The sequence below is a fragment of the Podarcis raffonei genome, chromosome 13 (assembly GCF_027172205.1).
Source record: "Podarcis raffonei isolate rPodRaf1 chromosome 13, rPodRaf1.pri, whole genome shotgun sequence".
Classification (NCBI taxonomy): domain Eukaryota; kingdom Metazoa; phylum Chordata; class Lepidosauria; order Squamata; family Lacertidae; genus Podarcis; species Podarcis raffonei.
The window spans coordinates 8,660,413-8,683,779 of NC_070614.1; the positions used below are offsets into that span (position 1 = coordinate 8,660,413).

The 23,367-nt window shown below is 43.0% G+C and overlaps 1 protein-coding gene across 8 annotated transcripts in view; it reads right to left on the bottom strand.

Moving 5' to 3' along the window:
- Window positions 1-3,520: 3,520 nt before the first annotated feature.
- SLC20A2 (solute carrier family 20 member 2) overlaps window positions 3,521-23,367 on the bottom strand; it is a 106,010-nt gene continuing 86,163 nt past the window's right edge. For 3 of the 8 annotated variants that reach the window (XM_053363021.1, XM_053363023.1, XM_053363022.1), the window contains exons 9-11: window positions 10,238-10,423; window positions 9,543-9,627; window positions 3,521-4,531 (exon numbers count right to left, since the gene is read on the bottom strand). In XM_053363021.1, the coding sequence (XP_053218996.1) occupies window positions 4,367-4,531; window positions 9,543-9,627; window positions 10,238-10,423 (436 nt within the window). In that variant the 3' untranslated portion in view covers window positions 3,521-4,366. Of the gene's footprint in view, window positions 4,532-8,613; window positions 8,699-9,542; window positions 9,628-10,237; window positions 10,424-23,367 lie in introns of all 8 variants that reach the window. The other 5 variants (XR_008327354.1, XM_053363026.1, XM_053363025.1 and 2 more) reach the window with 5 other exon arrangements.

Consider the following 23,367-nt stretch of genomic DNA (forward strand, 5'->3'; position numbering starts at 1 on the left):
TAGAAATCAGTTTAGAAGCTGAACTGAATTTAGGCATGTTGACAAAGCAGCACAGCCAAAGCTATGATGCATTATAGCACAATGTCAAGTTAAACTGAGGTGCTGAATACACAGCACTTTGTTCAAACAACAGCCAGATAGAAATCGAATTGCGAGTCTAAATGTCCAAAAGAAAATGTGGATACGGTGGTAAAAATGTTCTAAGACTGTTACCTGTTAACATTACCTGTAGGAGATTGCACAGCTGAATCCTTCTACGTGAAAGAAGCTTCATATGAAGTTACCACATCAATGAAAGGGCTGGGTTAGTTCTCCTGGATATTTAGCTTTCTATGGGCAAGAGGTTGTTTATATAGCTGAATAATCAATCGTGTGATACTTTCTCCCCCTGAAGTGGTACCAGGAGTTGTCACATTAATATTTTACGGCAAAAACGAACTGCAGTGACACTCTAAAGACTAACGAATTTATTATGGCATAGCAAATTTATTATGGCATAGCAAAACTGCCTGGAAAGAGTTTTACTACCTCATATGCTGCATGTGAAAACTAGTAGCCAGGTTTCTGCAACACGCAATGAGGATCCATGAATGTTATACAACAGCATTTTAATTGTTAGATGCCGATGTTGCCAAGTGATTTTATTGTACAGAAACTTTCAGAATTTTGCCTATATGTCATTAGACCCCCCCAACAGAAAGCACTTTCATCAACAATTTATACTCAGGGTCCTTCACTGAAGCCCATTTATACATCTAGGTACCAAACTTCACATATCCAGCAATCAAGTGATCTTTGTGCAAGCCACATCCAATTGGCTGGTTTCTTGCCCGTTGCAAAGCAGTTCTATTGCAAGACCACAGAACGCTGGGATGATACCTGCATGGTTTCATATTCCCTTGTTCTGCTGCTTTTTTTGATAGCTGCAATAACTGAAACAATCAAGCTTTCTGCCATTATCCAAATTCTGAACACACTGCCCCAGGTGTGTGGGTGGCAAAATGGGTGCAGGGCCTTTTCTGTGGTGGCACCTTGTCTCTAAGACACGCTCCCTGGCAAGGTCTTGCACCTTTCTTTGAGGCAACAGGTGAAGACCATCAGACTCTTAACACGACTGCTTTTTTTCTGCTGCTGGTTTGCAGTTGCTCTGCTTTTCTTTTTACTGCGTTTTTATATCTGACACTGTGAGCCACCTTCCGCACGTGTGTGAAAAGGCAAGCTACAAAGCTTCTAAATGAATAAAAATAAATCATGAGTGCAGCCTTTTCAAAGTCACACCAGGCAAATGATACACTGCTGTTTGAATATCTGGCATTACTGGAAAGAAGCCTGGAGCGGGATTTAAAGTGGGGGTCAAGTCAATAAACAGAATTGAAAGCCAAGGGCTTTGTTTGCTTCGATGCCAAGCACACCTTCAGCTGTTGAGACATATAATGCCTATTGATAAGATGTTGGCAACCTATGCCCATTGACTGCAATGAAGCAAACTCCTGTTGCCATGGCAGCTGAGGGGGCCAAGACTGTTGGCTATAACTGGATAGCATGTTAACAGCACCCAGTCCCCTGCTAGTGGTCACTTTTGTCCTAAACACACCAAAAAGAGGGAGCACATCTTTTGTTCATATTCCTCATGGACAGTCACACAGGTCAGGAATTGCAACAGACTTAAGGTACACTGAATGTTCAAATATATGTCGGTTGATCTCATCCTCTGCTCATGGAGCACTTTGTAAACACCAAAAAGCTGTCAAGCTCCTTAAGGACTATGTTCCAGACCGGAAAGAATCTGTTTGCTTTATGAACATGCTCCTTTTTATGTGCAAGCAGAGAAGCATTCTCAAATTGTTGTACAAAGTTCACCAAGGGTTTAAATTATGCTGGTTGCGTCATTAGTGGGTTATATCATCCTGTCATGAGCCATGAGTTAATGTTCAGGTGCTTTGTGTTGTTAAAACAATGCAGAGTTGAGTTTTAAAGCCAAGAACCACAGCAGCACTGGGTCTTGAATAAGGAGGACATATTTTCCTTGGATTTCCTTTGCACAAATGTGCTTGTGACAGTAGCGTCCAAGCATCGCTTTCTCTAGGCTCATGGAAGCACATTCATTTGCATTTTTATGTATGAGATGTTCATTACGGGATTACTACCGAAAGAGTGCTATGGTAATTCATAAGGGGATCTTCATCCTGGGACAAACAGTCCCAAGTGAAATAAATGGAAGTTTTTGTTTGCTCTACACAGAGCTTGGCTTTATTTGGGCTTTGCCAATGGGTGTGTTCCTCTGTGCCGCCCCCCCTTTCCAGGCCATTGTTACAAATTTCTAAACAAGAACTCACACAGAGTGAAAGCAAATGAAAGGATTATAACAAATGCAAAGTAAGCGAGGAATGCTTTGAGTTAGGAAGTGCCCACAGCTTAGTAGGTTGTAAATAGTAAAAACACATGGTTCAGTATCTTTTTTTAAAAAAAACAAGAAAGCAGTTCTAGGGCAATGTATTCTTTTATTATAAATTTAGAATGAATGACCAATGAAAAAGGATCACAATGGAGTACCAAGAAAGCTCATGTATCAAATTTTTTTTAGCAGCATTTCAACAGTCCTAGGCTCCCAACATTCTCCAAGCATGACCTCAAGCCCACTCCAGTAAACCCAACCTGGACACCGTTACAAGTAGCAAAATCCTCTGGGAAGTGCTCATTTATGAGCCCAATGGAAACAAATGGGAATTGCTCAAGAACACAGATTCGTTTCAACAAGGCTTCCCAAAAGCCTTGGGAACTCAAGGTTCCCATAGCAAGAGGAACTGGATTCAATCCACTGTCTGCCAAGTTAATAAGGTCCCTTTATACTAATAAAGATTTGGAGGGGGGGTTTCATCAGTGTGTATCTACCAAACTATGACAAATTGCAGTTCTAGGGCCAGAGACCTTGTAGGCCTCTTCAGTAGTGTCTTCATATGACAACTGGCAGATTTGGATGCCTCTTCAAAAAGGGACAACACGTTTCTGAGTATCGGGCACTGCCTTTAGCAGTTCCGAACCAGTCGCAATGTGATTTTTCCCAGGCACCCTTGGCAATGTCCTAAGTCCCAGGAGACAGCAGAGGAACCCACACTGCAACTCCTTCCCCTGCGAGCACTGAACTGGCAGGGAGAGCTGTAGCTTAGATTCCTTCCACATGCTCCGACACTTGGTCAGAAATGGTTCTTGTATTCACTCCTCCTCCAGATATGAGAGTAACTGTAGTATAAAAATCTTAACCACCAAACACTGTTGGTGAGCACCCCAACTGTCCTAGATTGCTCCCTTTCAGACACTGGGCATAACACTACCAATCTAGATGCCACCACGTTACTGTTGACACTGGGTGCATCAGGAAAAGCAATGCAAAACCTTTCTGAAACCCCATCTTTCTCCCCCCCCCCCTTGAGCTTGCTGACAGATGGCTGTTTTGAGAGCAGAATTGGACCTATATACAAGGGGTGGAAAATACTTGTTTGATTTGAGGTTTGACACTTTTACTAAAATCCTCTGTGGATGATATTTTTTACGTAAGACCGCAGCAGTACGACACTTTACCTGTTACAGTAAAACATGAGCGATACTATCCTGGCTTTGCTGGTGGCTGACTGGTAGAAAATAACTTTAATTAGAAAGTTAAATGGGTTGCAGGTGAGGAGAGAGAGAGAGAGAGAGAGAGAGAGAGAGAGAGAGAGAGAGAGAGAAACAGCACACAGATAGACAAATATAATACTGACAAGCTATTCCCCCTTCTTTGGTACTTTCTAAACTTTCTTATCCAAAATATATGAGGGAAATGCACCATTAAAAAGTTACATTTTTGTAAGTATTTACAAATTCAATGTTCATACAGTATTATACACAACAATATGATATGAACCGAGTTTTTGCCAATGTACCTCTGCACTTTGCTTCCAGTATCATTGAACAGCACTTTTTTTTTTTACAAAAAAAGAATCTCATCTTTTTGCTTCATCATTTATCAAACTGACAAACACATCCCAGGTTCTTTTAAAAGATTTAAAAAATGGCTACTGAATGATACATTATGTACAAGTTTTACTAGGGATTAGGTTCTAGGCAATTATTTTCACCTCACTTATAACTTAAGGTAGTGTTACCTACTGTAAGCATATATATATATTTCTTTAATACATAAGGAAACGGCACCACATGTTATGTCACCAATGACACAGATGTTATGTACAGCAGATGTTAGATTCTGATGACAAATCCTTGCTGATCAGCTCTTACTGCATGGTTTAAATAGGGAGCTCTGCGCTCTGGAGGGGAGACCTTTGCTTCTTCAGAGGCCCCCCCTTCTTCCATGGAAGGAGCAGCGATGTCAGACGTACGGCAGGATGGCGTACATGAAGAGTGCCATGATGGCAGCGCTGAACAAGCCAGCCACGGGGACAGTCACAAACCAGGCGACAAAGATATTGCGGAAGAGGTGCCAGTCAACAGCCTTCTTGGAGCGTATCCAGCCGACTGCCACCACAGAACCAACCTTGGAAGTTTGAGAAGGGAATGAGAATTAAAGGCATCTTAACATGGGCAACAGATGCTTTATGACCTGGGGTCCATAAATTTGGGTTTGCTTTTAGTAACCAGCTATTATCTGTGATCACCATCGCCCTACCGTCCCTCTGGCATGTAAGGCGATTCAGGGGAAGGGCTGGGCCAAACCAAACCATGCTTTGGAGGCACGTGGAAGCAGCAGGAGATGCGCCAAGTATCTCCAAAGCCTGGCACTAAGCAAGATCAATCCGTTTCACGAAAATGAGATGCCTCATCCCCTCCATTTTCTTTGTAATGCAATCCTCCCACTTTGAACTGGGTATTCCAGGGACTTACAATTGCCAGAAAGACTTGTGGCAACTACTGACCAACCAGCAAACACATTTATGGACCCCTATCTATGACAAACCAATGCCAGTCAGCTGAAGCCCAGAATTACAAAATATCTGAAATTGGAATTCCTGCTTCCTTTTCACACAGGAGAAGAGCTCTACGAGAATTTATCACACAAACTGAAAACTATTTGGGATGGGACAGGGAAACACACCTTTTAGTGCCTTGCATAATTTGGATTCCATGGCAGTTCTTATTCTTATTATTTCTAGCTTTACATGACATTCTCCTTAATTTAAGGCCTGTGATAGCAGTTATTGAGCCATGCCCCTTTCAAAGGAAAGGCTAACCATTACAAATAAGAAAATCAACCGTGTTTTATGTATTTAAAGTAATATATGTTGCTTTTCAGGGCAAAACATTTCCAAAGCAACTTAACAAGGTAATTTAAACAAAAAACAAAAAATCCACCACTCAGTAACAAAAACTACAACTAGCAAGTTATAACAAATAAAATGCCCAGAAGTTTGCTACATGTGACACAGAAAGTGGCAATTAATTATGTGGCAGAATATTGGAAATTGGTGGTAAAACTGGATTCCATAAGTGAAGAGCATAAGCCTTGAGGTTGGAGCGTAGATATTTTGTCCAGCTTTGAGCCCCATAGTGGAAAGAGCAATCGTTCTTTTTCTAGCAAGCTGCAAATCTAGTGTTCCTCCATCCCTGCTATTGGTACGTTATCTCATATATGCCAAGAGGGCTGACAAATCTTCTATCGCTCTGGCAAATAGAAGTATGTGTTTTTCCTGTTCTGATCACTGCCATTTTAGGGCTTGCCTGAAGCTGTTCTCTGGATGAAGGCTTCTAATACAATATATTCGCTCAAAAGAATAACTATGTTTTCACATCTCAAATAATGGACTGTGATTTGTCTTATGTGAGCAACTGCCATTTCTTTTAACTGCTTAACCCAATTTCCCTTCTAAGTGCCATTAAGTCCACAGTTTGTTTTCTTGTATTGCCAAGGTTTTCCTCTTATGACCCTACATTTCTCCCTAAGGGCCGAGTACAACTGAGACACTATCATGTTCTGCCTTCCTCTTGTCAGACAGCATCTGGAGAAGAGATTCTGCAGACAAGAGGAAGCCATTTGTGAAAGGAAGGACGCTAAATAAGAAGGCTTCGTATCCCCTTCCAAGCAAGTTTGGAGCTGGCTGGAATTGACTGATCAGGTGCACCAAATTACCGTATTTTTTGCTCCATAGGGCACACCTAGTTTTTAGGGGGGGGGGATAAAGGGGGGGAAATATTTTTTCCCCCAGCCCCAAAGAGCAAAGAAGCCAAGACAGCCAGCGGGATCCATATGTACAGTCTTGGCTTCCTCTTTAGCCACGCACAACCTCTCCAGCCAGGAGAGGCTGCACGCGGCTTCGTTTTTAGCCGCGGGGCTGGGGCTGGGGCGGGGGAAGCCCGAGCTTCCCCCAACCCCAGAACAGGTCTGGGAGCGGAGGAGGGCAACCAAAATGGTCAAAGGCCTGGAAACGATGCCTTATGAGGAATGGCTAAGGGAGCTGGGCATGTTTAGCCTGGAGAAGAGGAGGTTAAGGGGTGATATGATAGCCATATTCAAATATATAAAAGGATGTCACATAGAGGAGGGAGAAAGGTTGTTTTCTGCTGCTCCAGAGAAGCGGACACGGAGCAATGGATCCAAACTACAAGAAAGAAGATTCCACCTAAACATTAGGAAGAACTTCCTGACAGTAAGAGCTGTTCTACAGTGGAATTTGCTGCCAAGGAGTGTGGTGGAGTCTCCTTCTTTGGAGGTCTTTAAGCAGAGGCTTGACAACCATATGTCAGGAGTGCTCTGATGGTGTTTCCTGCTTGGCAGGGGGTTGGACTCGATGGCCCTTGTGGTCTCTTCCAACTCTATGATTCTATGATTCTATGAATAGTTATGAACATGCTTTGTTCTTCATTTTGCCTGGGGAAGTTTCACCTGATCCTTTCCAGAACAGGACCTACACCACCAGCAGGAATCACTTGTGCAAATGCAAGGCTCTGCTCACATGACGACTGCTGACACTAGGGCAGCAACACTGGAACATTTATCTGCGCAGGCACCAGGCAAAGTGGTGAGCAGTGATAATGTTTAGGATGACAAGAGCTCTGTGTGCCCTGCAGCCTTCCAAGACCATTTAAGTTATCCTGTTGTTCTTAGGTGCAGCAGAAAACACGGTTCTGTCACCAATGCGGACGTAAAAGTCAATTGTCAGTCCAGATGGCTTCTGTAAATGGAATCTTTGCCTGGATTGCGGGGATGGCATTGGCTTCTGTTTATGAAATTGTGGGTGGGGGGTAGCACTCTTTTCTAGCCCTGAAGGTAATGGGCATGTGACTATAATCATAAACTATAATTATGGTATCTAAAAACATCATTTAACTCAACCTCATATTTTGCAATCTTCTTTAAGGAGAACAGTGATATATTCATACATGAACTGTTGTCAGCTCCTAGCGATTTTGTCTATTCTTCTACCTCATTACTTGCTACGGATCATAGCTGTCAACCTTCCCTTTTTTTGCGGGAAATTCCCTTATTCCAGAGCCATTTCCCGCTGCTTCCCGCTGCTATCCCGGATTGTTAGATATCCCGTAGACTGTCCCCGGGACAGGTGAGGCTGCTGATCCCTTATTTTCAAATCTGAAAGTTGACAGCTATGCTACGGATTTTCCTTCCAGCAGATTGGTCACCCCACTGCGACTCTTTTTATTTGTTTGGGTGTTTTTTAAAGAGATGGGGGGGACTTGGGGGAGGAGAATAAGAGAAATGGAAAGTGGGCAGTGGTAGAGATATGATATATGCTAAAATAAAGGGGGGCAGGTCTGAAAGCATGAATAGTGATGTATATGAAAAGTACCACAATTTAATTTTAAAACCAATTAAAAAAATATTCAACTTATGCTCTGTTTTGTTTCATGAATTTTCCCAATTTTTAGAGGGTATCAGTGACACTGGCATCAGTTAACCCATTTCTAAACATTATCAAAGTTTAGCTGACTACGTTTTGATGAGAATACAGGTTAGAAAAGCAGATTAATCACTGAAAAGCTACAATCTGTATAGACCTTCTAGTTCCGATTGGCTTGAAATCAAATACCATTTGCCTTCAGATACATGAATGCTCGGTTCTGTATTTCAATGACTTGTGATGTATGCTCCTAAAATTATGCACACCACAATCCATGAAAGTTACATATGAGAAACTGCAAATCTGGGGGAAGAAAATAAAATGTATGAAACTGTTAGTCGAAAGCTAATACTAGGAAGTTTAAGTTTATATAGAAGCAAGGATACTAAAAGTTAAGATGATGACTGTTGCTTGTTAATACACTACAAAATGAATACTACAATGTGTTTTATAAACAGCAATAAGAATAATATAATATATACATTCTTTTTCTTTTCGCTCTCTTTTTTTTTAAAAAAAGAAAACCTCCCCAACATTCTAACATTTGGGGGGAATTTGCAACTCACATGTTCTGTATAATTTTGTAAATAACTAAATTTCCATATTTTAATTATTGCTTTTTTAAAAAAAATTAAAACTTGCTTGGTAGTATATTACTTAATGAAGGCAAAATGGGATGTGGGGGAATCAGCATTTGTTATTTGTTTCTTTTTCTTTAAAGATTGAGCATGTGTTTAATTGACATGACCACTGCAGACTCCAATACCTTGCAATGAGTGGAACTTATTGGAATACCCACATTTGAGGCTACAAGTACGGTTAGCGCACACATTACTTCAATGCAAAATCCACTGTAAAGAAATAAAAAAAAGACAGATGGAGATTTTGAAGTGTAAGAGCGACACACAGGAAATCCCATGCCATGCATTCATCAGGAAAGTAGAAGAATGAACGATGAACAGTGTCAGAACCTCCGGACAAAGAAGGGTGCAGCAGATCAACGTTCACATGGCATGACCTGAGGAAAAAGTTACTGCTATTCAGGGCCAACTCCACCGTGCATGGCAGCAAATTTTGGTGTACCAGTCAAGGGCAGCACAATGTAGATTTTTGGTTCGTTATTTTAATTCCAATAGGCGGGCGCGACTTGGATTTCCTGCCTCAGGCGTCAAAACGCCTCGGGCCATCCGCCCCTACTACACTCTAAAACATTTGGGCTAGTGTCATTATTCCTAAATGTTCTCATGTGCAGTTCCATGACCATGTGAAAACATCGAGATTAGACGGTTCCTGGTGTGCAACCCCACCAATCTTTCCTTCTGCAAAAGGCCCTCTGAAATTAACGGGCAATGCAAAAGGCCAATGGTTGATGGATTGTTCTTTCGGGGAACATACCACTATGCCGAATTCCATGTGGATGTGTAGGGAATAATCTGATAACAAGTGTTTGTGGGGGAGAGGAAATACTTTGATTCCGCAATGTGCAAAAAGGGTGACATGTCTGAGAAGGGAACCTAAGGGCTGTCCATTCATATGAGTGGAGTGACGGGTGGGGTGGGGAGAGTTCTTGGATGTGAAATGGACGTGTGCATTTCCTCATTGTGGTATCATGCCGCTATAAACTGATCTGGGCAGCAGAGTTAAAACACGAACAGTCCAGACCGGCCTGGCTGCAGTCACATGGCAAAGGCATACCTTGCAGTGTGTAGTACTGACAGGAAGTCCAATATTGGAAGCTATCACAACTGTGAACGCCGAAGCCAACTCAATAGTGAATCCACTGCAGGAAGCATAAAAAAAACACTTCACAGTCACTCTTTCTTAAAAAAAAAGTGTAATCAATCAGTCTGGGCTGACACCATGCAACATGCCAACGTCTTACCAGCATCGTCTCCAACCGGTTCCCTCCGACTGATCTTTGGTCATTGAGTTATATTAAGTGAGAGAACAAAGAGCTGCTGAATAACAAAAACTGGACACACACATCCACATTAAATTAGCTGAGCAGCTCGCTGCTACTGACAACCTATACTACATTCCAATAAATCATGCTCAATTAGTAAACAGGTTAGCAGCAGAGGTCTAGTATGCATTAAAAGCAAATAAAAAAATCACAGGTTTCGTTTCTTTTTTTAATCATTCAGAAGCACATGGAAAACTACTTCGATTTTTGCCATTTCCTAATTTTTGCCTCTCTATGCTATTCAGACATTGGTAGGCTATTCTGCCCAACTAGACCTCAACAATGCAAACAACAGTGCCATTAGTTTAAAGAGAAAGCTACGTACATCACTATTCCGATCAAAACCAGAAATCATTAGGCACACATATGCTACGGCATAGCTAGCATGAGATGCCAGGGCAATTAGATGCAGGAGATGGGCACGTACCTTGACGGCGTGATGGGTGTGAGGTCTTTCCCCATTGTTTGGATCACTCTTCTCCCCCAGACCCAGAGGCCCACACAGATGCCAACGCCCCCGTAAAGGAGCAGCCATATGGGGGTAGGAGCTTCTTGCAGTACGCCACCCTTGTCATAAATAAGCCAGAGGGCAACCAAGGGACCAATAGCATTGCTGGAAAACATAGCAGTGAAAAGATGTTATCAAATCCTAAATGCTTCACTCAATACCCTCCTAGTCACACTTAACAAAGACAGAAGAACTTTACAAAAACAGCCATTCATTTATTACAATTTACATCCTTCCTTGGGACCTGAGTGGCGCTGTGGGTTAAACCACAGAGCCTAGGACTTGCCGATCAGAAGGTTGGTGGTTCGAATCCCCGCGACGGGGTGAGCTCCCGTTGCTCGGTCCCTGCTCCTGCCAACCTAGCATTTCGAAAGCACGTCAAAGTGCAAGTAGATAAATAGGTACCGCTCCAGCGGGAAGGTAAACAACGTTTCCGTGCGCTGCTCTGGTTCCCCAGAAGCAGCTTAGTCATGCTGGCCACATGACCCGGAAGCTGTACGCCAGCTCCCTAGGGCAATAAAGCGAGATGAGCGCCGCAACCCCAGAGTTGAGCACGACTGGACCTAATGGTCAGGGGTCCCTTTACCTTTTTACACCCTTCCTTGCTGCATATTGCGCCCATGATGTTGAGACACGCTATCTTCCTCTACAAGGAAATACCAGAGTAGCGTTTTCACAGACATGAAGCTACTACACAACAGAAAACAGGAGTTTTTTTTTAAAAAAAATATTTTATTAAGTTTTACAAGAAAAAAACAATACAAAAGAAAAACAATACATATTAAAACACCAACAAATACCAACAATTAAAACACAACAAATAGAAAAAGAAAAAGAAAAAAATATATAGCAAACCAGGAAAAAGGAAAAAGATATTTTAAAAAAATTAACAAAAAAAAGAAAAGAAAAAAGAGAAGAACCTCTTTTCAGATTCTTATCATTCATTGCCTTATTTTCCTGACTTCCACCCGCCTCCCCTTCTTGTATTCCACTTTAAAATTGATCAGCAAATTCATTCTTATTAGTTTTATCCTTAAGTGATTTCCCTCACGTATTATACTTTCCCGATTTTCATCCAATGTCTATCCCTTCTTTCATACTCTTGTTTCCCTTATTTACTAGAACCCCTTCATTTCATTTCAATGTCATCAGCATTCAAAGATTTTACAGTGTTTTTGTAAGTAGGTTTTAAACTTCTTCCAATCCTCCTCCACCCACTCTTCTCCTTGATCTCGTATTCTGCAGGTCATTTCTGCCATTTCCATGTAGTCCATTACTTGCATCTGCCATTCTTCCAAGGTGGGTAGATCTTGTGTCTTCCAATGCTTTGCAGAAAACAGGAGTTTTAACTTTTTCTTATGTCACAGAGATAGGACAATATGAGGGCTAATGGGCCGATCCATTGTGAACACAGCTAGTTTCCCAACTGGTTTCTGGATGCAATTCCAAGTGCTGTTTTTAAAAAGTGCTTCTGCTCTGGTTACTATCTTCTCTCTCAATATACACACACCAAGATCCTCAGAAGAGACCATGCTTCATATTCCCTCTTTATCCACTATGGGGACAACAAGCAGCAGGAACTGTTTTCTCAGTTCCTGCTGCTTGCAGAGTTCAAAGGTACTCAGCTACAATCTGGTGTTTCATTGGCATCTAAAAATTTTAAAGGATACTGTTCCTTGTCAGCTTGTGAGTCACTTTGAAAAATCATAGGACAGGTGGGCTGAATATTTTTTAGTAAGCAAAATATAGGAATCAGAAGATACCCTGATGCACTTTTATGAAATGCGTCCTTTGCCGTCCCTACATTCACAACATACAGCAGATTGTGACCACTTTCCTACCTATTTTTTGCTGGCATGTATGCATCGCTAGCTTAAGCATTGTGAATCTGATACTGGGTTCCATAAGCAGAAATAAGGATGCCCCTGGTTAGTCAATCATGGTTACAATGGGGTAGGTTGAAGGACATTGCATTGAAAGAGGAGGGGAGGGGAAAGTTCATGATCCCCTAGCTCCCTCCCTGAACATTTATAAACCCTAATAGCCCTGTGAGTTCTGAAGAAAGTGTACTAGTACTGTCACTTCATGATACCATGTGCTTTAGGGGAAATAGATTCCTAGCTACAATTTATTTTCAGTAATTTTTAACCTTTATTTTGGAAGGGGTAGAGGGGTGAAAATAACCAGGGATGATCTCTCATTCTCTCTCTCTCTCTCTCTCTCTCTCTTTCCACAAACCTAATAGCATATATTCTTTACACATTTTTCACCTTTATTCTTGGAGGATCTCTACAGCAGGGGTAGCCATTGCGGTCCCCTCCATATATTGTTGGAATACAACTCCCATGATTGACAGCAGTTGTAGTCCAGTAACATTCAAAGGTCATCATGTTGGTTACCACTGCGCCACAGATTATCTTTTTAAGCATTCACTTAAAGACATGAGTACAGTCACGGGAAAATGAAAGTACACCCTCTTTGAATTCTGTAGTCTTACAGATCAGAACATACTAATAACCATTTGTTCCTCAGCAGGTCTTAAAATTAGGTAAATACAACCTCAGATGAACAACAACACATGTGTGTTGTCATATGTTGTTGTTCATCTGAGGTTGTATTTACCCAATTTTAAGACCGGCTAAGGAACAGATGGTTGTTATTATGTCCTGATATGTAAAACCACAGAATTCAAAGAGGGTGTACTTTCTTTTTCCCGTGACTGTATGTGTACATCTCAAAATGTAATGCAGTAAGCAAATGAGACACATATTTGGAAATACGGATATACTCAAGAAAGTCAAGACTAGCTTCAGATTCCTATTGTGACTTGGTCACAAAACCTAGTTTCCTGCTAAATGAAACATGGGAAAACCACTATAATAATGAAATGTCTGACCAGCTTAGTGGTATAAAACCATGCTCCTGAAGGTATGCAATGGCAACTCACTTACTTGCCTAAATGTTTTTGAGCCTGAGAGCCAAAACTGGACATTTCAGAAGCACACCGATTTGATCTAGTTTTCTCTCCCCAGGGCAGAGCTGAGCACATTTTTATTCTTTACCAGAGATGGAAGTTCTATGTGACACGCACTTCTGAAGCACAAGCTCACAGCAAGAACACTGCAAGCCAAATATAGAATGAACAGGCCAATCATCCATGGCCCTGTGCAATATTCTATGGCACTGATTTTGCTATCTGTTACCTAACAGTAGGAAACCATAGAAAGCAAGAATTGGTTACCAGAAGAAATACATAAAATACCCAGTACTAACAATCCAAGTTTAATGAATTAACAAGCCAAAGCTTTCTCAGGACATTGGCAATGGAGAATGGCACGCACAGAATGCACTACCCAAGACCCTGACAACTAGATACAATGACTAGCGTTGGCTATATTTAGTCTAAGCACCTTGACAAAATACACAGCTGGAACAAGGGCAGTGGCACTGTCTGACATGGTGCATAACAAGAAGGCAAAGCCTAGAAGTTAATATTTTCTGAAAAATGCGAGCCCCAGCTTTCAAATGATATAAATCTTGCAACTTTGTGCCTGACACATTCCCTAGGAGTTAAAGGCAGTCATCAACTTACCAAAAAAGAAAAAAGAAAAACACTAACTGCCAACCAGAATGAAATCCTTAAACTCAAGTGACTCTTATAGCTCAATATGAAGGTTTATACTGCAATGGCATAGAAAAAGGTTGTCAAGCATCTTTGTTTGCAGAGTCATAGAAATGTGGTGTTTCAAGAACTAAACCCCAATTGCAGTTGAGCTATCAGAGCCAAGGAGGTGGAGAAGCAGTTTAATTTAAAATCCAGTGTTGTACAACCCATCACTTACAATTTACCAGTGCCACCCAGTAAGCCAAAAAACCCTTACCTAGAATGACTGCTTCCCCCTCTATGTTAAGAATACCCCAGGTTTTGACGAGCCCATATGTTTGGCACCAGTCACTGGCCATAGTAAAGAGCTCCAGGGATTATGTGCCTTCCCTACTCTTCTTCCACCAGGTACAAAGTTCGACTGGCCCAAACTCATGGCCATTTTAAATTTAAATGTCTGCTTTTGTTAATTAAAAAAAAATCTCTTTAATCTTAGCTTTCTGAACTGCTCACTCTTCCTTTTCCCTTTTATTTCTAGGCTCTTAAATGGTAAGATTTAATAAAACAGAGATCCGCCTCATTCAGGAGTGCCTCCTTGTTTGTCAAAGGGTTAAAATCCAGGCGCCAGGTCTGAAAGTGGAGCAAGAGGAGCTCTAGATGGATTTGGGGCTGCTTACGATAAAGATAGCAGCTCACAATAGCAGCCCTTCCCCTTGGGCTGCCTCTGTAGGGTGCCAAGACAAAAGTCAAGAAAAACTATTCCCTCTCTGAACTGCAGGCCTTTTAGATTTATATTTGCACAAACATTGTTTGCTAGGAATGATCCAATTACCAGGCTTGAATTGAAACAGAACACTTATTTCCATTGTTTTCCAACAGCTTGGCTTTTGACCCTACCATCTTTCTGCTAAATTAATCCTTTAAATACTCCACAATGGCGTTATTGTATATTGTAGGGACCTGAGGGGGGTGCAGTGCATCTCTATATGCTTTGTGCAAGCAGACACAGCCCTCCTACCCCCGGGAGACGTTTCTGTTGATGGATGCCTAGCTCAGTGCAAGAAGGAGAGAACAGACGCAGCTCACACAACAGGGTCCAACTGCAACATCACAATTTTTCAATTAGGAGTGAATGGCAGCTTTCAGCTTCATGGAAGAAAGTAAAAGAAACTTGGGGACACGGTTTTAGCTCCACGAGACCCTCACCATGCCGTGGTTACATAAGCAGGAGGAAGAAATCCAAGAATATAAAGACAGGTGGCTAGCTATACGCTCTGTAAGACCAAGAAAGAACACACATGTATTCTCAAGTTAGCCTGTGGGGCCTACTTTACAAAACAGATAGCGTGCCCTTTGCTGCTGTGTATAGCAAGGGAGGGTCAGGAATAGCAGGCAGTCTTTCAAGCTACTTGCCCACAATGGCTATGGTTCTGCCTCCACAGTTGGAAACAGCAAAAAGAGTTTGGATTTGATATCCCGCCGTTCACTCCCCTTCAGGAGTCACAAAGCGGCTCACAATCTCCTTTCCCTGTGAGTTGAGTGGGGCTGAGAGACTTCAGAGAAGTGGGACTGGCCCAAGGTCACCGCGCAGCTGCATGTGGAGGAGCAGGGAAGCGAACCCGGTTCACCAGATTACGAGTCCACCGCTCTTAACCACTACACCACACTGGCTCTCATTTTGTGTTCTCCTTTCCCTTCCTCCCCCACAACAAACACTCTTGTGAGGTGAGTGGGGCTGAGAGACTTCAGAGAAGTGGGACTGGCCCAAGGTCACCGCGCAGCTGCATGTGGAGGAGCGGGGAAGCGAACCCGGTTCACCAGGTTACGAGACTACCGCTCTTAACCACTACACCACACTACACCAATGCCGGAAACCACAGGAGGGGAGATTGCCCTTGTGCTCGAATCCTGCTTGCTGGTTTGCCACCAGCAACTGTTCAGCAACTATAAGCACAGGATGCTGGACTAGATGGGTCATTGGCCTGATCCAGGAGGCTCTTGCTATGTCCTTACGATCAAGTTACTTGGTGCAGAACCCCCAATAAGCACCCACAAAATACAATCTGAAAGCTACTGTTCTATTTCCAAAGGACAGAGCAAGTGTTGGAGGAGCCAGTGCCCAATGAATGAAACACACAACCAAAGGAACGCCAGCACCCAAGCAGCGCAGTCATCAGCCTTGATGGCTGTGGAAATAAGAGGCTTGAGTTATTCAGGGGAATTCATCAGGTCAGGCTGCCTCCACCACAGGTATCAACTTGCCACCTGATTCATAAAGTAAATAAGCCTTCCAGTTGGCGGCTGTGCTCCTAGCTGCGTGGTGCTCAATGAAGAGTCTATTCCGGCATTTTAAATGCCGTGGGTGGTTTGAAGAAAGAAACCTAAAACAGCACAAGTGAATGCAATTGCAGAGACAGAACACACCACGCAAAATCAATCATTCTCAAAACGTTGGCGGTGTTACAACAGAGTACCCACTGGGTGTTCAAATTAATGCTCAGTGGGAAACTATTAAAAAGGTGCTGTGGAAATCTGATCGCTTCTGGCTCACCGTTGACGTTATGTAAGGGTAAGGTGCTAAGGATGAGGAATGTCTCAAACTGGGACCTCCAACCATAACTCTTCAGTGCCTTACCTCCTGCCCCTCCTGCCAGCCAGGCAGTCCCAATTTTGTGGTTCAAGGCTGCTCTCATGGCTGCAGTACTTATCTGAGTTTTGTCAGCTGACCCCACAGCCTTAACAAAAGCCCACAACTTTCCAGAAGAATCAGCTGCAAATTGTCACTGTCCTGTCCTTTTCCCATGCTACCCTGCCTGCCTGATCTAGTATGTGACCTCCAACCTATCCAGGTCTCCTGTTGCTAGACCAAGACAAGATGCCTCCCCCCTGGAAAAAAAAATCATGTACAGAAGTCAACCAGACATGCAGTTGGATCCAATTTAAAACTGGCAATAGGGGTAAAATTATGGAAAGGAGGTTAAAAATTTACTGCATGCAATGCCTTAAAAGAAAATATGATGAAAATGATGTATAGATGGTATATTACACCCATCAAGTTAGCTAAAATGTATAAAGTTAGCAATAAATGTTGGAAATGTAAAGAAAAAGAAGGGACATTTTATCATATGTGGTGGGAATGTAAAAAGGTGAAAAGCTTCTGGGAGATGATATATAATGAGATGAAAAAAATGTTGAAATATACATTTATAAAGAAACCAGAAGCATTTTTACTGGGCATTGTAGGGAGTGATATAAATAGAAAGGAATGTAAGCTCTTTTTATATGCAGTAACAGTAGCAAGAATATTATTGGCCCAAAAATGGAAGCAAGAAGAATTACCGACGAAAGAAGAATGGAGGACGAAGTTAATGGACTATGCAGAACTGGATAAACTAACAGGAAGGATTTGAAATTGGCGGTACCAGAGATTCACAGAAGACTGGAGTAAATTTACGGACTATTTGAAAAGTATTTGTGAAGATCAGACAACGTTTGTAGGTTTGCAAGAAGTTTTGTGAGGAGTATTATTGGAAGTATTGCAAAAATGGACAAGGGGGAGGAAGATTAGTTAGGAAATTTAAAGGTAATATAAATTTAAGAAATGCATAAGAAGTGGTTAAAACGGTGGATCATCAGAGGTGCTGATGGAAGCCCAAAAAGATTGTATAAGTGATAAAGTTTTGTGGTATGTATTATAATTTATAGGTTAAAATTAATAAAAAGTATTATATATATAAAAAATTAAAACTGGCAATGGAACTGGGTCTTCCACAACACCCAAGGGCAGCAGGTTAGCTGAGGGAGCGCTGGGCAGGCCGCAGGGCACACACAGCTCTACCCTCAAACATCTCACTACTGTTCCCTTACTGCTCCACCTGGTACCTGCTCCCATCCACCCATGAAAAATGCTGTAATGCTGCAGCGCTAGTGCCTACATGTGTCACGTGAACAAAGCAACGCAGAAGCATTACCTACTGGAGTGTGTGGCCTGGGCTGAAAGCCTCTGCCTGCTTGCTTGGCCAGGGGTGCAATGTTTCAAGTAAGGCACACAGGTCTATATAACTGTACACACTGGCTGCATTTGGAATATAGCATGTACAAGCTCTGGTTATCTCATCTCAAAATGGATATTATAAAGCAGGAAACCGAACAGGAAAGCAAAGCCAATGTGACTCAGGGATCTTCCCTACAAGACTTAGGAGCTGGAAAACCTTTTGAGCCCATCAGTCGCATTCCCTTCCGGGCAACCTATGGAGTTGCCTCCGTAGAGTAGACTGGTTTCTACAAAGTCATGCAATCCTGCCTGCTCTCCATTTCAGGCAAGCAAGGGTCATTATCAGAGTTTGAAGGCATAAATTCCAGCCAGGAACATGCACTCAAGGAAGGTGGGGAGTAAGGCTGTGGAGGGTGTGGCATAGACTTAGCTCCAAGTGCCAGGCAGAAAGGCCTGGAGGGTCACACACCCCTGGCATGTGGCTTTTTCTTTTAGGAAGAAAAGACAACTTGGAGTAGGGAAAGGACTTGATAGAGGCTTCTAAAACTCTGCATGGCACAGACACACACAAGTGAAGTTTGGGAAAATATTGGGGTTCTATTGGCTGCCTGAAACAGCCAACAGAATCCAGACACAAATTGTCACTCAAACAGGATGCTTATTCAGGTGTGGCAAGGCTGATGTGAAACAAGCTCAACCAGGAGGTAGCTGGAAGGTGGCACACCCAATACGAAAACTGCGCAAGCATTTACACACTTACAAGCAAAGGGAAAGCAATGTCCATATACGGCAATACTTCCTTCTACCAGTTTCTTCCGGTTTAATCACGAGGCATAGCAACTCTCTTATCTTTTCCTCCTTCCTTTGCCCTAAACAGTTATGGCAATAGCTCTTGCATACGTGTCATTCCGTCTTTCTGCCATGGTTGTCTTGCAAACATAACCTTCACATTCCAGCCCCCACCTGCTCAGCCCTTCTCACACACATTTGAATTTTCATTCTGTAATTTCTCTGATGGAATAACTTTTTTTTTTTGGTCTTCCACCACATTAAGGTAAAGGTAAAGGTACCCCTGCCCGTACGGGCCAGTCTTGACAGACTCTGGGGTTGTGCGCCCATCTCACTCAAGAGGCCGGGGGCCAGCGCTGTCCGCAGACACTTCCGGGTCACGTGGCCAGCGTGACATCGCTGCTCTGGCGAGCCAGAGCCGCACACGGAAACGCCGTTTACCTTCCCGCTAGTAAGCGGTCCCTATTTATCTACTTGCACCCGGGGGTGCTTTCGAACTGCTAGGTTGGCAGGCGCTGGGACCGAGCAACGGAAGCGCACCCCGCCACGGGGATTCGAACCGCCGACCTTTCGATCGGCAAGCCCTAGGCGCTGAGGCTTTTACCCACAGCGCCACCCGCGTCCCTTCCACCACATTAAGAGCTCAGAATCAGCCAACGAACCTAATTTGCCATGCTTTCAGCGTAGAGAAAAGAAGCTGCTGGTTCACCCTGTGCTCCATTAACTTAGAAAGGACATTTTTATCTCTTTGTGTTTTTATCAGAAAAAGCAGGGGAAATTAAGATATCACTGGGACAATCCTTGAGGGAAGTTAACAGGCTGAGCTGCAGCCACTGGAGCAAGCAGCACTGCGATATATGCAAATCCAGCCTGAAGAGGGCTTGGCTTGCAACAGGCACAATTCCAGTTGAAAATAAAGCCACAATTCATCACACTAGAACACAATTCAGGCCCATAAAACTGTGGAGCAGATTATAAATAGCAAAGAAAGAGGAAGCCAGCAACCAGCCCACATCAAGGAGCATGCAGGAGGAATGCTCAGCACTCCCCATCCCCACCCGCCAATCTGACAATGACCCATGGAGAACTGCCATTCCAATGGCACCTTCAGCCAAACTACACAGCTTACGGGCACAATTGGAATGATAATGATAACACCAAAGGTGGAAGAAGAAAAATATTTCCAGTGTTCAAATGAGGCCAGAATTATTAACCTCCTGTTGCAGAGGCCAGGCTGTGGCTGAGAGAGAGTGGATTACTCAATGAGTGCGTGTCGGCTTAAATTTGAACCTGTGACTTTTTGGCTCCCATTCCTAGCCATTGTGCTACACCAGATGTTCCTCCTCTCTGTGAACCTTCAGAGCAGGGATTGTCAACCTGGTCCTTACCACCCACTAGTGGGCGTTTCAGGATTCTAGGTGGACGGTAGTGGGTTCTCCGGCACAAGCTGAATCCTCCTTCCATTGAGCACTGGTGGACGGTAAAGAAATTTTACCATCAAGCAAGATGCATTAGTGGGCGGTAGGTATAAAAAGGTTGACTACCCCTGCTTTAGAGGCAGGCCTTATTTGTGCACAATATGCCTAAATCAAAAAATTGCTTCAAGCACTCACTGATGTCAACAAGTGCTTTACTACAATATTAAATCTCCACTCATTTCAGAATTGGTTCTATTTTCAAGCTTAATAGATAATTAAATGCTCTTGGGCATACGGTTGTTGCATTAATACATAATACATACAAATGTATATATATGCTCCATAGAATTATGCAAAAGTATATTGCACAGAAGTACAGATCCTGCTTCTTCTTCACATCTTTTATGTTTATATTGTAATTGGACCAAGTTGACATTTTTGTGCACCTCTATAGAGCTATTCATGTGGTTCTCTTTTGTGATGGCAGTTTTTAGCCAAAGCTCATCCATTCCAATGACAGTAGCATCTTCACTTTTACATAATACCTGACATATTTCATTCTTGTTTATATCCCATTGTGTTGAATGTGTTTTAATAATGCAATGCCTTTGAGCACTGCATTAAGTGCTGCATTACATTTCCATTAAATGTTGAACTATACAAAATAGTATATTTGAATTTATTTATCAGCTGTTCAGTGGTACCTCGCGTTAAGAACTTAATTCGTTCTGGAGGTCCGTTCTTAACCTGAAACTGTTCTTAACCTGAGATACCACTTTAGCTAATGGGGCCTCCTGCTGGCGCCGCGCCATTTCTGTTCTCACCCTGAAGCAAAGTTCTTAACCCAAGGTACTATATTTCTGGGTTAGCAGAGTCTGTAGCCTGAAGCATCTGTAACCCAAAGTGGCTGTAACCCGAGGTACCACTGTATTAAAAATAGGCAATGAAATGTCAGCTGTACAACTGGCCTTTGCTTTTGGCTGCTATTTTCACGTTAAATAATTAACAGGGCACCTGACCATAAAACACTAAACTTCATTGCCATGCCAAATAACTTGGGAATGTTCCTTTATAAAGAAAGAGTAAACACTGTATAATTAACCCAGGAAGTGCCTACCCTCCAGTTAAGAACTTGGTTACAGTTCATGCTCACAGGGATTTCAATCCCACAGCTGATTTCCCATCCGTGACCTCATTGTTTATCTGGACTCACTCAATGAGTGAGTGCCAAAACAGAGCAAGTTTCTATGCTCCTATCTGCTACTGGCATGGATCCAGGCAGGACAACCTCTCCGATGGCCCCAACTTCCTCAGTGGGACTTCGGACATCATCTCTTAGCTTAATAAAAGATGGGTAAGTTTCTTGGCCACGTGCACAGAGAGCCCTTTAAGCTCTTCCTTTCGGCAGGTGAGTGACCACAAAGTCTTCAATAAACTACAGCATTGTTGAGGAACCTTGTTCAGCTGGAGACCACGTTCCCTTCTGGGAACCCTTAGCAGGCAGGGCCAGAGACAAAAGTGAGCATAGCAGAACCTGTACTTGTTACCTTTGTACTGTGAGCTAGTTTCTACACATGCTCACACACCCCTTTCTATGCAATGTCACAGCTGACGGACACATTCTAACCAGGCAAGAGGGGTTGGGACTCTGGGCTGAGTCTTGAGTGCCAAACAGAGAGGCTTCGAGGGCAGCATACAGACCCAAGTCTAAGGTTTTGAAAGCTTGAACTATAGCTTGCCATTTCGCCCATACTAGGAAACCATGCTTTGAAGTTGTGGTTCAATGCCCTGGCTTGCTCCGAAGTTGTTAACCAGCTCAGACGCCATACTCAATTGAAGGTTTCCTGGTTTATTTGCTTGCTGAAAGTGGAGCGACGTGGCCGTCTGTGAAGCCAAGAAGGCTCATTCATATCTCAACTTATTAATCTGATATATGATCAAGCACAGGAAGTTCTAAAAGCTGTAAGACTCTGCGGTGAGCCAGAAGTGGCAAACGGGTGCGTATAAAAATCAATGGGATATGATTACAGATACCCAAAACTGGCAAGCCTGTTGTACAAGCTACGCTTTATTAAAAACAGAATGGATTTGTGGGGAGTGAAAGAAGCAACCTCTTGGATTACAGCAGGCTATTTGTTTACAGTAGCTGCTTTTTGTTTCTATGCACAATACAACTAAGCCTGCCTAGGAGGTTATTTTCCAAATCACTGAACTGACATGTGCCTTGCAACCTTCTCCTAATTTATGAACAAGAAACTGGCCAGCAACTTGGTAAAACTTGCTGAAAATGTACTGCATTTTTCTGTGTATAACACAACCCCTATTTTTAGGGACTCCAAATTAAGAAAATGGGGGGAGATTGCCCAGACTTGTTGAGCTCACCTGCCTGACCACACCTGCCAATCGCACAGCTCACAGAAGACAACAATCATCTGCCCGATCGCCGCCAGCAGCCACAAATTGCCCGCCCAATTGCTGCAACAACAGCCAATCCCAAACAGCCCTTGGCACATACATCAATCACCCGCCCAATCACCACTGTATATCTCCTACTTGCAGTTGCGAACAATCGCCCAACCCCCCCATGCACTACCTGTGTATATAAAAAAAGGTAAAGGTAAAGGACCCCTGACAGTTAAGTCCAGTCGCAGACAACTCTGGGGTTGCAGCGCTCATCTCGCTTTACAGGCCGAGGGAGCCGGCATTTGTCCGCAGACAGTTTTTCCGGGTCATGTGGCCAGCATGACTGAGTCACTTCTGGCGCATCAGAACACTGAAACCAGAGCAGCACATATGGAAACGCCATTTACCTTCCCACTGGAGCGGTACCTATTTATCTACTTGCACTTTTTGGTGTGCTTTTTGGCAGGAGCTGGGACTGAGCAACGGGAGCTCACTCCCATCGCGGGGATTCGAACCACCGACCTTCTGATCAGCAAACCCAAGAGGCTCAGTGGTTTAGACCACAGCGCCACCCATGTCCCCTAACCGTGTATAAGGTAACCCCAAATTTTTAACAATATTTTTAAATTAATAAAAACCCTCATCTTATACACAGAAAAATACAGTACTCAGCAAATAGAGCTGATAAATTCTAGCTAGACCTGTACACAAGCAATATGGCACCAAGAGGGAAGATGAAATCCAGTGCAAAGCCAACAAAAATAGGTCAGACTTGGAGCCCTCAATCTCAGATACGTGGTTTCATTTCTGTATTTGTTCTTCACACAAATGGAAGTTTTAC